The sequence below is a fragment of the Pleurodeles waltl genome, chromosome 10, assembly GCF_031143425.1.
Source record: "Pleurodeles waltl isolate 20211129_DDA chromosome 10, aPleWal1.hap1.20221129, whole genome shotgun sequence".
Classification (NCBI taxonomy): Eukaryota; Metazoa; Chordata; class Amphibia; order Caudata; family Salamandridae; genus Pleurodeles; species Pleurodeles waltl.
In genome coordinates, this window is record NC_090449.1 from 933,277,908 (window position 1) to 933,294,196 (window position 16,289).

General features: G+C 42.4%; 1 protein-coding gene across 1 annotated transcript in view; it reads left to right on the forward strand.

Annotated features, from left to right (window-relative positions):
• Positions 1–16,289, forward strand: part of COL28A1 (collagen type XXVIII alpha 1 chain) — a 407,146-nt gene that overhangs the window by 347,851 nt on the left and 43,006 nt on the right. Inside the window, exon 33 of the mRNA XM_069211728.1 lies at positions 9,115–9,290. Coding sequence (XP_069067829.1) covers positions 9,115–9,290 — 176 coding nt within the window. The remainder of the gene's footprint in view (positions 1–9,114; positions 9,291–16,289) is intronic.

A 16,289-nucleotide genomic window follows, 5' to 3' on the forward strand; every position in this document is an offset into this window, starting at 1 on the left:
TGTTGTTTACCTTTTACTGCACAATATATTTTAGAGGGAAAAAAACAGTTCAGTCATTTTCAAGTATGTGAGTCCTGAGTGGCAGCTTTCATAATCCATAAAACTTATGTTTTGAGTTAAAGTTCTACTCCGTGGCCAATTAATCAAATAGCCTTTATTCAGTTATGTTATACACATAAAAGCACATACAAAAAAGTTCATAAATGGGCAGCAAGAGAATTAAAATACATATTATAAAATTAATGAATTAAAACATAAATAAAATACTCTAAAACATCAATCAGACTATACAAGGCAGAGGCCAGCAGCACAAGTAAATAAGCATAGAATATCTTATTCTCACTACAGCTTTAAAAAAAACAGCACACTTTTACAATAGTATGATCATCAGATAATAGCTGGAGAAACATCAGGGCCAGTCACGCTTGCCTAAAGTTAAGGGTCTTCAGTAAAGACTTTTATAAACATTTTTGTAGGCCCAGTAAGATACCTACAGAGCAACATGAAGTGAAGGGTATCCTGTGGAGACTGATATTCGCAGCCATAGAGAACCAGGGAGCCCAGAGGGCTCCAGACCCTCAGGGAGGCCAAAAGGTAATGCATCATGTAGAATCTGAATCTGGTCAATACAAATCTGTCATTATAACTCCTCTCATTGAACAGGTTTGGTTCCGTTAGCCTTATAGTTTTTAATCGCATATGCCCCCTAACTGCGCTGCGGCCAACTGCTGGATGTATTTCTTTTTAAAAAAAATAGTATATATCCATTAGAGTTTCTTGGTTGCGTCTGAATTCAGACATCCAGTTACAAAAAGAAACACCAATTTATATGAATCCCCCAAAACAAGCCCCCCTGCTACCTCTCAGCCCCCTTTGGCGCATACTGGGGATATAACACACTTCATGCTGCTTTTCTGCTGCATCACCCTCTACACTTTGACTGGGCCTATGGCTACCAAAGAAGCCCCATCTACTCAATACAGCCCCTACCTTAATACCTTCTGCCTTTGGTCTGCACCGCTAGCCATCGGTTCCCGCCTCCCCCTCTGGTTCCAGCAAAGAATTCAACATTTCTCTCCACATCTGCAAATCATCTTCCACTCCCTCATCAGTAAGCACCTTCTTCATCCACCGTTCTTTGGCTAGCACCCATTCCCTCATGTCCCTGTGCTAAGCATCGTATGTGGGGGCTCTAGGGGACAGCCAATGTATTGCCAGTCTGTGCTTGCCCAGCACTAATTTCAGAGTGCCAAAGTGATACCTTAATTTCCCTTGTTTTTGCTGAAGAATAAGCCCAACAGACAGTTCCGTACTGTGATGTCAATGGACACATTAGTGGTCCTGGCCAGATTTGCGACCACCTCTTTCCAGTAGTCTTGAACGGGGACACATGCCCATGTCATATGCAAGAATACAGTCCTAGGAATGCTACATCTAGCCGATGCTTTCTGTGGGCATATCATGTGCATTCGGTCTAGTGTTATATATGTGTGATGTATAAATTGAAAGTGGGTCAGCTTAAAGTGAGCATTACTAGCCACTCCCTGAACCAGAGCACACATATTTTTACAGTCTACTCCTGTCAGTGGTTCCTACAAGTTCTCCTCCCATCGTCATCTGGCCATCAGCAGGGCCTGCTCCCGATCATCCTTAAGGACTTTGTGTAACTAGGATGTTAGGTGTCTGGAATGGGCGCAACCCACCAGTGCCTCTAAAGTAATCCTTACCCGAGGTCCATTTTGGAAGCACGGCCACACCTCCCGTGCCGTATTGGCTAGCATAGGAAATTGTAGTTGACATGGCTCCACACCAAATCTCTTCCTGGCCTCTCCAAAAGTAAGGAATGTGTTATATCCTCCCTCCTTCCACCCCTGCATGATCATATATTGTGCTCTTCGTGGAAACGACTGTAACCACTTAAAAGCACCTCCCTAGTGAATGGAGCCCTTCTAAAGACTCTTTTAACAGTGGATTTCCACACATTCGCTACACTCCTCACAAAGTACGGGGTCTCCTTACTTCGTGTCGACCCCTCACCAAACAGATTATCAGGGATGTGCATTTCTATCAGTCCTCCCAGCAGCCTTTTCTTTCAGTTTTCAGCAACCCCGCACAACATTGCCGCATACTGAAGCTGAGAAGCCAGATAATAGAGCTCCATGTCCAGTAGACCCAGTCCGTCCTCCTCTTCTGGACGTATTTCTGAAAGGTGATAGTCACAGGTGATAGTCACTAAGCGCTAGCATTATATAGATTATCGCATATATTAATTTAAGTGTGACATTGTGGTTCATTCGGTTCATCCCTCTGAACAATACATATGATGTCTGAAGTCATGAGTTACGTCTCCTTGGGATTCATTTATATATCTATTTGCTCACTTTGTGATGCTCTCTCTGGCTTGTAACAATGAGCTATTTCTTAGAACAGACGAGTTCGAAGACTGATAGGATTACTGAACTCATAATGTATGTCATGCCATTTCTTACTAGTCTGTGTGACTCCAGGGCAGTTTATCAATCCTTGTGAAAGCTATCACTATTGCCCTTGGAAACACAGAAATCAAATACTGTTGTGAGCTCGCTGGCCTCAGATTCACTCCTCTTAGGCTTTGCATTTCAGTGGGCAGTGGGGATGAGGTCAAGGCTTACTCTAGGAAGGTGGTGTGAGGTGGAATACTTAGTTCAACTAGCACATGTATCACTCATAATAGTATACTGTTCAAACTGTGTTCATTTTTAAAGCTTACATTACATTAACATTAGGCTAATATGGTTAGTAAATTTAGTACGTTTTATTTTGTAATCTTTACTTTCGGACAGGAATCGCATATACTATGTAACTCAGTCTGTGGGTTTAAGAGCTTGCAAATGTTCACAACAGAAGTATAAATATACACCTGTAAATTAAAAGCTAAACACAAGCACTGCATCGGGTTTTGTCAATTACTGTCACCTAGTTGGATATTGCACTTTGCTCATGGTTTGGTGGAAGCCCACGCCGTGCAGGGGTTGAAAAGGCAGACAACTGCTCCCTGCACTCACATGGGCCATTACGGCAACAGAAGCTCTACTCTGGCTATAATGGCGGAGTAACAAAGGACACATAGTAGTCGCAGAGGCACATGGGCCCTCACACTTCTAAACTGCACTGCTAGGGCAATAAAGACAACACATTGGTGGTGAAGGCGAATGGGCCCTCTCACTGCTTGCCGTCACCGCTCAAGGACGCAAGAGCAGATATGGGCAAGGAGACACAGAGCCCAACGCCTCTCATCATTACTCCTCGGCGGTATCCTCCTGAGTCAGCTCGGTAGAGTCTCAGGCATCTGGAGCTGCAGTCACATCAACCTTCCTCGCAGCAGCACTAATGGATTCTGGACTGCAGAAGGAAGGTTGTTTGCCTACAGAGCAGTCCTCCCCCTTCTCTCCTTCAGATGCAGCCGCACTAAAGCCTATTCCTCAGTACTGGACGTCTGTCCCTTCCCTCTCCAAGGGAGAAGCCAAAGAGTTTTCCCCTGGTTCCAGCCTTTCAATGGATTCTTCAAAGAGGAAGGAAACACCAGATATGCCAAAGAGATCAGCTTATATCCAGTGCAGGACAGATGGCATGAAGCTAAATGTCTGTACCGATTAAATGTTCATCCCAATTGTGCAGGGAAGCCAATCTTGAAAAGGTGTATGTTCCTTTCAAGGTGTGTCACAGCACTCTGGTAACCATCTTCAAGCCATCTGGCACTGACATGTGTGTAATCGTATTCTCTGGCCAATTATATGTTGTTGCTGTGGTCTTTCTTTTTCACCAAAACAGGACACAGGAAGAAGGGAATGGGAAAGGACTTGTTCCTGGCCAGTTGGTTGTTCATGTTTGGCTCTTGCTAGGCCATATGGTGATATTCTGCAATAAGATTAGCACAATCCATGAGCTCACAAAATGACCATCCTGCTCCTTCTAAAATGCGAATTCAAATCCTGAAACGTGTAATTGGATTTACAATAATTTGCAGAGAATGGGGAACCACACGAGCTGGACTGGTGTGGGAGAGCAGGGCATGTAGGGAGACGGGCAGAATGCAGCACTGATTGGCATTAAAATCTATGGAGCACAATACTATCTTAGACAGACCGTACCGCGATTGTGCTAATCTCAATTGCATTGCAAAAGCCACAGAGTCATACACTTCCCACATTGTTTTACTAAACCTGCCAGTAAAACAAAATAAACTGTAAGGATGTCTGGCCATAAACGAGAGCAGTTCAAAGAAAACAAACTACTTACTTCAAACTTGATTTAAAACAAAAGCCTAATGTAAAGGGTCATTAGCCCTTCATTTGTTCAATTATAACCTTGGCTGTGAGCCATCTGGAGCCTAACACCTAGATGCCAAGGAAACAAAGGCATATAGTTTAACATTTCACAAGTACTGTAGAAAAACTATGATTTGGAATCAGGTGTTTCATTTTCTTTGTTCAACTCCCCTTCATAAGAGACGTGCATGCATGGTAAGAATGCAGGATTCATCTGTGTCTGTGAGTCATTACACAATGATTTGAAAGGCATCTATTTTTTTTCTTTTAGAGCACTACTCATCACATTGTGGGGTGTCACAGTGGTTTACATCACACACAGAGGCTAAGTAAATCATGGAAGTGCGTAAATCAGTGTCCAGAACATATGACAAAAGACAATGAGGGTTATAGGATGTAGGAATCACATATTGTCCTTACTTCTAGACATTATGGGCCTGATTCTAACTTTGGAGGACGGTGTTAAACCGTCCCAAAAGTGGCGGATATACCACCTACCGTATTACGAGTCCATTATATCCTATGGAACTCGTAATACGGTAGGTGGTATATCCGCCACTTTTGGGACGGTTTAACACCGTCCTCCAAAGTTAGAATCAGGCCCTATATGTTAAGAGTGAATGGTCGGTAGGAACACAAAGTCAGAATTTAAAAAGTAGGGCAGTGATTGTGGTTGTTTGTACTAAAAAGATGTATTACTTCCCAAAGTTTTCGAGGAACAAAAGATGTGAAAAAAGCAATAAGTATCTAAACTCATGACTTACAGTTTGCATGTTACAAGATGTGCTTTGTAGCAGGCATATTAACCCTCTGTGCTACTTTATGAGTCAAAACTGTGACTGGACAACACAATACTGAACTCTGCGTTAACCTGCTAGATTTCTCTTACCAATATTATAATCGGATCAAAATTGCTGGACACGCAAATATTTCTGCAGCAGGTGTCTTAACCCTGTCAGATATTTTAAAATGCAGCGCAGCCTCTTTGTGAACAATTAATTAATCAGGAACAGAATTACTGTGTCTTTTCTCCAAATCCAGGCTGAGAGGTACCTCACGGTACTTACACCTAATTTTTGGAACGAACTTCCGATTAAAGTTAGGATGCTGGATTCCAAAGCTTTATTCAGGAAAAGGCTGAAACTCTCACGTTTGAGGACACGTTAGATTCCCAAACTGAATGCTCAATGGTGGAGCGTCAGGAGGCTTCCTGGCAAAGCAGTTGTGCGCTCCACAAATTCCACGATCAATCCGAAACCAGCAATCTGTAGTCAATTTCACTGTAGCAGATTTTTAAAAATGAATGTATAAATTGACAGACTCTGCTTTTCAAGCTCGTGCCTCATGACTCCACCCCCTTTCCTCTGCCACACCTTGACCTCTAATTGATGGGTTCCTGGAGTAATATTTTCCTAATTCCATCAGTGGTTGCACCTCCCCACAGCGTGAATTATCTGCAACAACGGTAAGTGGCTAGAATACATTTCACAGTTAAAATACAATCACCTATCAGTCTTTTATTATATGGTGAAGCGCATGCGTGTGTGGTTTTAGGATTATTGCACAGTAGCTGTGTTTGGATTGGTTAGAGTAAATTTGATATTCAGTGTTTACTGGACTTTGGCGTGGTAAAATATGGAGATTGCCACGTGCAAAACTATTCTTGTAAGTGCATAAATCTGTAAATCTATTGTCAAAAGTCACCCTACTTATGTACTCCTCATTTATGGCCTATGTAGCCTAAATTGGATAATACTGCAGGTTTTGTGGTCTATATTGCCCAACTACAATAACATAATTTGTGTGTGTGTGTGTGATAGGTCTGTTCTGCAATCTCACAGGCACACACCTCACCCTCCTCTCGTACAGACTCACCACTCATGCTGCACGCTGCTTACTCTGGACTCACAAGGGCACATCATCCTCAAGAACTCATAAAGGCAAAAAGCGCATCCATGGACTCACCCTGCACTGTTCTGGAACAGGCCTCATTCTCCACTCACACATGTACACCTCACGCTCTGTACTTACAATGCATACAACTCACCATGCATGTATAGACGCACGCCCTGCACTTAGGCACTTTGCTCACCATGCATTTACACAAGCACACCACATATCCTAAAATCACCCAGGTACACTGCTCACCTCGCATAAGAAGAGATGCACCTTTCACAGATCACGCTGCTCTCCCTACACTCAAACAGCCACCCCCTCATCCTGTGCTTGCACGGGCACATTCACCCTAGCACTCTCCTCAACCTGCATTTTCCTGTGAGCCATCCCAGTAGTGACCCACAGCCAACACCTGACACCCCTTACATGTACTTCCCACTTTTTAGGGAGGAGTTAGGTGGATGGTGGTACACAAGACTCCTCACAGTCAGCCCACCCCGAGTGTGCTGCCACCTCAGCTTGAGAAGGAAAGGACACATGGACGTCAATTCACCAGGGTTAGCGGAAGTGACATCACACACCATTTCATCTTTACTTTCACTCACACACATATGCTTACACAAACACACATCAACTCATGCACACACTCTCTTTTACAAAAGCACATTCTCACCCGCAAGCATGCAGAAACCTACACTTAAAAGTGTTTTTGACTTACCTCAGCTCCCAAGGAGGGTCATATTCCAGCTAACTGTACTCCATTTTTTACTGCACTAATAGTGAATAAGGTATTATTCACTGTTGGTGTAATAAAAAAACTGATTAAAACAAGGAAGTGGAGCTCTAAGCAATGTCCTTAAGGACGAGCTGCCCCTGTGTTCCTGGCACTGATTTTGCCACCTCTGAGGACAGAGGTCTTAGAGACAGTGCCAGAGATCGCAAGGGGCAAGCTGGGGGTCGCAGCTGCGACCCCTGGCGAGCCCTTAACGACATCCATGGAAGGACAGCTGGTAGGGTCTCACCAATGAGGGTGGCTAAAGCCACTGCCTGTCCTGCTGGGACACAGTATACAGCACGTTCATGTTGCTGCTGTAGGGTAGTGAAGGGTGGCAGTGGCATCAGGCAGCACATATCCTTAAATGCAGTGGACTCAAGGGTGAAAGGGCACTTCGTTATGATGAAGCAGTGATTGTCATATCATTGCATCTGGACATCATGGCCATCTTAGTTTAAGCCAATAGTGTTCCCCTCAAAGCCTGAGGGAGATTTAAAAGCCTAGGCTTTGCACTGCCTATACAAACTGTGCTATTACTGCACCAGATCTGCTGCGGTTACCCACGTGGAGCTTGCTGTGCAGTCATATCTGTGCGGCAGTCTGACAGCAGAAGGAGACGTTTCTTGTGGAAACATCTAACAACAGTAAACCCCTTTGTAATGCATGGACTCCTCGGTGTCCGTGCAAGTATCCATTCACTGCAATGGAACTACTTTATTAGCGCGCTGACACAACTGTCGCCCTAACAAATTTCAGTAAAGAAGCTCTGCATGGGCCGGAGACAAACACCCATTCTCTGTATGATACTTAATTACTTAATGTTCTTTTTCTGGGCATTGATGCCAAATCAAAACATTAACATGGATGTCCTGAGCCAAGTTACTAGATTCCAAAAGACTGCATTTGCCGAAAACTTTGTGTTTTTGGACATTCCTTCTCCACTTGTCTTTTGCTGTCTGTGTTGTGTTTCTAGGTATTTACCTGCAGGTCTCTCAGTTGCGATGGACTCGTCACAGATCTAGGATCTCTCTGACCTCTGCCCTCTCTTTTCACAAGGAAACACCAGTGAGAGATTTCTAACTAATTTTAACCTTAAATCTGAAGACAAAGAACTGTAAAAAGTGATGAATATCAATAAAGTAACTTGCCACCAGTGCTTAATTTGAGCTGCTGGTTGCCATTGGGGAGCACCGGCACTTATTTTTCAGAATCTGGGTGGAAACACACAGATCGGAAGGGTGGAGGTTGTGAAAGACGCAAAACAGTGACAAAAGCAGTAAACCTGTAAGAGTGAGATAAGGGGATTTAAGACGACCAGCTTTGGTATTAGGTGCGCCAACGTTTAACTGCACCACTGGCAGGCTTCTGAGCAGTGCTCCAGGCACCAGCACTCTTTCTTTTACAAATTAGGTACTGCTTGCCACAAAATGTAATAGTTTTTCCCACATATACTAATATTGTGCCACAAAATGTCCTAATCCATGCCCCAATACCCGCTAGAAACAGGAGGCCCACAAATAACCAGACCAATTAAGAGGTAGAGTCAATAGACAGTCACCATACAAGTTAAAAACCTCTAAACCACCGCTATAATGAGCTGGCAACAACAATTAATAATGCCATGGTTTGGCCAATAGGGGTACCCACACATATTTATGGGAGTACCACTTTGATAAGTACCCTCATCACACAGCAACATGCCACACCTTGTAGGAAACAAGCCTGGCGACTTGTGGCCTCCATCACTGGGAAAAATACTAGGTAAGCCAAAGTGAGAAAATGCATAGAATGTTGTCACGGGGGCACTGCAAGAGGGAATTTCGGCTCTACAGGCAACCTATTTACCTTCATAGTTAGCTTTAAATATATGGGGAAATGCAAGGTCCTTATGCATTTTTCCCCAAACTGCAATATCTCATATTGCATTTAGCTTTTGACTGAGCAACATAAAATCGTTGACTCCTTTTCTAGCAAAACAACCAGCACAAATGGATATGTATCTTTATCTGCCCATTTTGATCAGTAAATGTACATTTTTTTCTTGATTAGATGTTAGAAACCAACATATTATTTCTGAGATTTATCTATCCTTTTCTTATCTCTGTGTGGTTTAATATTTTTAATTCACCTTTACAGCACTGGAAAACAAGCTTTTCAAAAAGATCTGCGAGAAGGACTTTGACACCTACATTAGTTTAGTGCAGAGGTCATCACATGCCCCTGGATTTAGAATATCTGACGCCGAAAATGGACACGAAGACAGAGCATCTACAACTACAATTCCTACACCAAGCGCAGATGCTGATCGTGCGGTAAGTGAGCATACTGTAACCACTGACTACATTACAAGGCTGAAAAGCAACATCTGACGTTCTGTGTCTAACAATAATGTTGGGTGGAAATTGAATGACGTGCTTATAGGGGAGCTGTTAAATGAGCTTAGTGTTAAACGAAACATCACTTATTTTATTCTGTCCAGGCATCAAAGCTCAGTGTAATAAGACTTTTAAACAAGCATTTTCAATGCAATAGTTCTCGCATTTGCGAGAGTTAGAGCTATTGGTGTTGTAAATGACAATGTCTTTTACCCATGTGTTTTGGTTTGGAGTGTAGTGGATGTATGTGCTATGGAGTGGAATTGTGTGGGTTGTATTGAAATTGTTAGATTGTGAAATTGTGTGGGGTGGAATTATGTAGAGTAGATTTGTGCCTAGAGGTCATGCGCTCAGGTAAGTTTGCTCCGTTGAACGTCACGTCCACAAGCATCCGAGCGGCACTCTAGACAGACCAATATGGGGTCACTATTTGTAAAGCAAGCTAATGCAAGACTCCGCCCCTCAAATTCTTCTCACTCGGGTGCAAATAAGAAGCGAACTGTGCACTGTGAAGCTACGCTAAATAAATTTCTTGCACAGGGAAACCTTGAATGAATAAAAATCAAAGGCAAAAAACATCAAATCATTTGTTGTAATTAATATGTGAAGAACGACATCTTCATATGCTATTCAGGTACTCCAGAACAAGCGATAGTGTCCCTCTGCTCACAGTGGCTTATGTTACTATTTTGATTAAAGCACTGCCACTTAAATGATAAAGAAAAGTTAAATCAGCCCCGACTTCTAACATCCACAGTGGTTGCACCAAAAACTCTAATACACCCACAAATACTTTTGAAGCTTACTAAAGGATAAACAAACAGAAATTGAAAAATGTGTTCAGAAAGAAAATCGTGGCTCCATAAGCACCGTCAAATTCAGTAGCGAACATGCAGGGTAGTGATGTACCTGCGCCTTGAGACCCTCACAGGTGAGTAGCCATGCTTTATGAATCCCTGATTGACTTATTGATTGATTGATGTATGGAAAAGCCCAGCTGTAATGTGTAAAGAGGATTTTTTAAGGAACCAATAGCCAGGATAAGAAAATATTTTAAAGAGAGAATGTGCCTCAAGGTATGCATTGTATTGCCTTTAAAGTAATAGGGCACTAAATTACCTCTTCCCCCTCTCCCCTTCCAGATTTCTGTGTACTGGGCACAAAAAATGGAAAAATTCAGTCATATCTTTTTCAATGCACTTCAAACAACACTTACATTCCAGTTAGCTGAAGCCCTCCACCAATACACACATGCGAGGTTTCTTGTAAAAGGCTAGAGGGGTGAGGAGTGGGGTTTAGGAATGCATCTAGCAGGAATATTGTAACCAAGAAACAGCGCTTCACTGCAGCCCTTCTAACCCCTGGCCCCTGATAGAGCGGTCCGTAGTAATAATTTACCTGTGTTCGGACGCTCTTTAGGCCGATGAATCTTTTGACTAAGTGGGAACTCTCTGTACTCTCAATCAATCAATTTCCTGAAATCAATAATCAATAACGAACATAAGCGATACCTTGATCAACATAACACTTAACAATTAATCCAGAATACATTTCAGCGAACCCTGACCTTTCAGCCAGGAATAACCACACCAGTTTATTGCAAAGTTAGTGAATTTATTTCCCTATATTAACAAAGCTAGCACAATATAAATGTGTCTCAACACCAAATGATAAACATATATGAACATTAATAGCTGTCCATAGCGGCGAAACAAGTGTAATCTATGTAGCATTTGAATCACAAGGCATTCGATAATGGCAATGCAAAGCACTAATACGATAATCTGTAATGAACTAATGGCATACATTTAGTCAGCATAACAAGATCTCAAATTGCATCGTGCGACATATGGAATCCTCATCTAACCTCAAATTAGCATCGGCATGTGGGACTTCATGCAAAAACAATTTAGCAACATTAATTTTGGAAAACTCCTAGCTAGGGCTCTCATCAAAATCAGCAGTTGGTTACCTAAGAGAAACACAATTTTACAATTTCCTTTCATATTTACCAATTACGATCAGCATACAAGGAAGTCTTCGTCTCACAGGTACCGTTCTTCGGTCAGCATGGGTACCGTTTCGATCAGCATTGGACGGGGCAAAGGGGCAGGGGTGGACGGGGCAATTGCCTCACGGCGGCAAAGTAAAACTACTACTTCATGCAAAGGGATCAAAGTTAAAGTCTCTAGGGCAAGAATCATCAAAGTCTCTTTCTCTCGATTAGAGAAAGCATCAAAGTCTCTCTCTCAAAATGGCGTCGCAGCAAAGTGGGCCATAATAGCTACGAAGTCTACAAAATGGCGTAGTGTCCGGGTAATGGCCGATGATAGCGCAAAGGCTACCTTCTTCTCGTGCACCTGGGTTTTATAGACAACAGTTCGAATCCAGTAGGGTCTCCATTGGAGGGTTTATAGGTTAGCTTCAAATTGTCCAATCAAAAACACCAGTTCTCAAGCTTTTACTTAAGCATACATTATCCTTGGAGATGGGTACGCAAGTTGCAACATTGTCTACCAATTAGCTCAGTTTCAGAGCCTCCATTGTCCGCACCTGCAAGTCGACCTTGAAGTAAAGAGAAAATATGCCAGGCTGGCACGAAACTTTAAGATAAGCATGCGAACGGTTTCTGTGGAAAAGTACAGCTTCAAGCAAAAATACACGTTTAATAGCACAGTGGAAAAATACGAGCATCTAAACCGTGAGACCAGGCCACTAGGCCAAAGCCTCCGCTAAAGTAATGCTAAGCTAAAGCATTTCAAACAAGCAAATCGTAGCACACGTTTATGATTATGTCGGATTAGTGCAATTCTAATATACCACGTTATATAAAGCACGCTTATAAATGTTGGCAAACTACTCTGAGGGCACATTTTGTCCCCGTACAATCTTTATTAGTTCGGTTAAAGTCACACATGATTATTTCACACTACGTTTATGCGTTAATAAATCAAAACCTTCATTTTCTGCTTCATCAATCCCTCCTCTGATGACTACTTGTCATCACACCAAATTATGCCCACAAATTTTATTCCATTAAAATTCTGTCAGTTCCCTTTTCCTTTTAATTCCCCTAGTTTGCGCTTTGTATTCTTCTGCCATTCTTTTCATAATTTTCTCTTCTTTTCTTCTCTTAATTCTTTCCATAATCATTATTATTCCCCTTTTTATTCCCCAAATTCCAAATACACAAATTATTACTATTAATATCCCCTCTATTATTTTTAGCAATATTCCATTCCAAATTCCCCCAATCCAATGTCCCACTGAAGCAAGTCCTTTTCCAACCTTCTCCCACACTCCTGGTTCTTTCAGTTCCTTCAAATCTGCACTTTCTTTTGTTAGATTAGCAAGCATAGTTTTAATTTTCACACTATTGTCAGGTATATAGGTACAACAGTGTCATGCACCAAGCATTTTGCAAACGCCACCATCCTTTGCTAAAAGAATGTCTAAAGCAAGCCTATTTTGAAGAGTCATAGCTCTTTCCGCTGCAAGTTCAGCATCTATCAGGATTATAGCACCTGAAAACTTTGTCAACATGTTATCCACTATAGTAGACAACTTTCTTATTTTGATGGAATTCAGCACAACTCCCAATGAAGGAATCATGGCTCCAAATATATCACCTACCACAGCAGCTGCGGTCTCTCTCTTCTGGATACGATGGGATCCAGATGTCTTTTTAATCATCGATAGGTCATCCAGTTGATAAACCTTTGGGAACACTATACCCAAATAACATCTTCCCCACCATCCCTTTGGAAGACGATAATAGGCATTATACCCACAAATGTAATATACACCTGGAATGACAGGGTCAAGTCCATCCATCATGAATGTCCATTTGGCCTTAAAGATAAACGTGTGTTTACACTCACTCGCTCCTACAAAAATGTTGTCATAATAAGATTCACCTCGATATATACAAAACTTCCCTACATGCCAAGCATCTAAAGCAATTTTTCCTTGTGTCTTTATTGCAGCAAAATCATAATTATCTACTGAAGTCCTCTTATGTAACTCCTTTTCTAATTTCGCCTTCATTTGAGCCCTTCTATCATCTGTGCGGTCTAAAAAGCTTATTTCTACTGCAGAGAGCGAGCAGGTAAGATTTTCCCTATGAGCGTGAGCCGTTTCAAAAGGTTGCATTGGCTCGAAAAATTCCCTCATAATTTTAGCATCCCAATCTTTAGCAATCTGGCTTAGCTGCGCTATTATAGGAACATAAGCAAAGGTAACATCATAATTTGAGTAAAAATACTGTATGTTAGTTTGACCATAAAACCTAGACATTACTATACTACATGTAATCCCGTATGTAAGAGGCATGTGGTGATATGTCACCCCTTCCTTCACTGATGTCGGTATCTGGGTACACACATAACAATCTTTCGCATCCATTGTCTCAACATATTCTGTTAGCAAGCGATAGAAAACGTTATACGAAAGCTCTTTCCTATCATGCAAGAGTCTCTCATCCAATGCTAGTCTTTTCAATGCGGTTAGTTCAGTGACAGTAACAGGAGCAAAAGTAGAAGCCTCAATTCTCTCATTCTCAGTCTTACCATGTATTCCAAGTACAATTGCCATTACTATTAGTACACATGTAATTACCAAGCCTATACACACATATTTACAATATTTCTTTCTATTGTTTTGCGTCATGATCTGTATAGAATCAGAGAGCTAGAAGCACCTGTAAAAGAAACTATTTAGCAATTCAGTTACAAAGCTGAGCGAGCACAATGTTCACACCGTCTTCTTCAAAAGGCCAGTCACTTATCGGTTAGCAGCATTTGTCTCAATTCGGCAATAACTCAGTCTTTATCTGTTTAGCAAATGTCTCAGCTGGTTGTTTGTTTCACGTTAGATTGTAGCAAGCAATATCATTTATCACCCTTTCAATCAACACTGTCCATAAAACTTTTCTTTTCTATTGGTATCTCTTCCTCTTCTTCGTTCTCGATGCTTAGAGATACAAACTCGTCAGTCCAATCGTCATTGACTGCATATGCCCATTCTGGACCGGAATACCTTCTGTTCGGTATCCTTTTCCTTTTCAATTTTGCTTCTCTTTTCGATTCTGCCTCGCTGGTACTTTCCTCTTTTGTCAAGTCTTTTTCTTCACTCGAGGTTGGTACCACGACAGACACTTCTTTTCTTTTCTCTTTTACTTTTGGCCTTTCTCCGTCGTTCAAACCTTCTCCAGACCTTTGTTTTACTGGTGATATACTTAGTCTCCTCTTTGCACCATGTCCATTTGATGGACCTGCGACCTTTTCTGTAGATGTTTGAACTTTTTCGTTCTGCTCTGCCTTGTCCCCTCCTTCAGGGAAATCGATCACGTTCTCTTTTTCTTTTTCTGTGTCGTCTGTTTCTGGGAAAGCCCTCTTCTGATCAGGCTCTCCTGCTTTTTCACCTTTTTCGAGCCCTTCCTCACCGTTAGTTTCGTCAGGCTCTGTATCACTTTCAGCTACTTCAGGTTCTTTGTCACCTTCGGCTGCTTCAGGCTTTTCGCTACCCTCAGCTGCTTCAGGCTCTTTGTCACCTTCAGCTTCTTCGTCGATGTCTGAACTTTCTCCTTGGTCTTCCCCAAGTGAGTCGGACTCTTCGTTCTCCAATAATATCTCTCTCTCTCCTGCTTCTGCCTGTCCGTCTTCAGTTCGCTTTGGTTCTGTCTCAGCACTTGGCACTGCTTTATCAGGCACTGGCAGTTTCAACGCTTCAACTTCCTCATCTGTGGGACACAACACCTTCTTTGTGTGACTGGCGTGAATCCAGTTGGGAACCCCCGCACACTTCACAGCGGTAGTTGTCGTCAGGATCACTTGGAAAGGACCTTTCCAACGGGGTTCCAGACACGACTTCCTCACGTGCTTCTTTACCACGACCCAGTCACCTGCTTTCAGTGCGTGTCCTGGACCTTGGATCGGTGGCAAGGTGGTCGCTTCCACCTGGTGAGAGAAAGAGCGAACCACGTCAGCCAGTCCTTTGCAGTAGTCTAAAACCATATCATCTGTAATATTCAAAAGTGCATTTGCGGGAACTGCAGGAAGTCTCATAGCCCTGCCCATGAGAATTTTGTGCGGAGACAGTCCAGTTTTTCTATCAGGGGTATTTCTCATTGACATTAGCACTAAGGGTAATCCGTCAGGCCATTTCAAATTTGTTGATGCACATATTTTCGCCATTCTTGATTTCAGCGTACCATTCATCTGCTCCACCAGTCCTGATGCTTCAGGGCGATAGCTACAATGCAGTTTTTGCTCAATGTTCAGCGCTTCGCAGAGTAACTTTATCACCTCGTTATTGAAGTGACTTCCCCTATCTGATTCTAAAGAGATCGGGAATCCGAAACGTGGTATCAACTCTCTCAACAATAACTTTGCAACTGTAAGGCTGTCATTTCTACGTGTGGGGTATGCCTCTATCCAGTGACTAAAAATGCACACGATCACCAACACGTATTTCAGACCCCCATGCACAGGCATCTCAATGAAGTCCATCTGCATACGACTAAAAGGCCCGCTTGCCCTACCAATGTGGCTCGCGTTCACAACTGTTCCCTTTCCTGGGTTCATCTGCTGGCAAGTGACACATCGATGGCAAACTGCTTCTGCAGCTTGACGAAATCTGGGGTTAAACCAATCAGTTTTGAACAATCTTATCATGGCATCTCTCCCTAGGTGAGCTTGCCCATGATAGAACCGCGCAAGCTGTGATAAGAGACTGTTTGGCAAAACAAATTTTCCCTCATGTGAAACCCACAATTCGTCTGGTCTCTTTATACATTGTGATTTAATCCAGGAATCTCTTTCATCCTCCCTGACATTATTTTGTAATGCTTTTAATTCATCTATTGTATCTACGACCTTCAAGGCAAATGCTTCAGCTGATTCGAGTTCTGGCTCACTTATCGAATTCCATTCATCC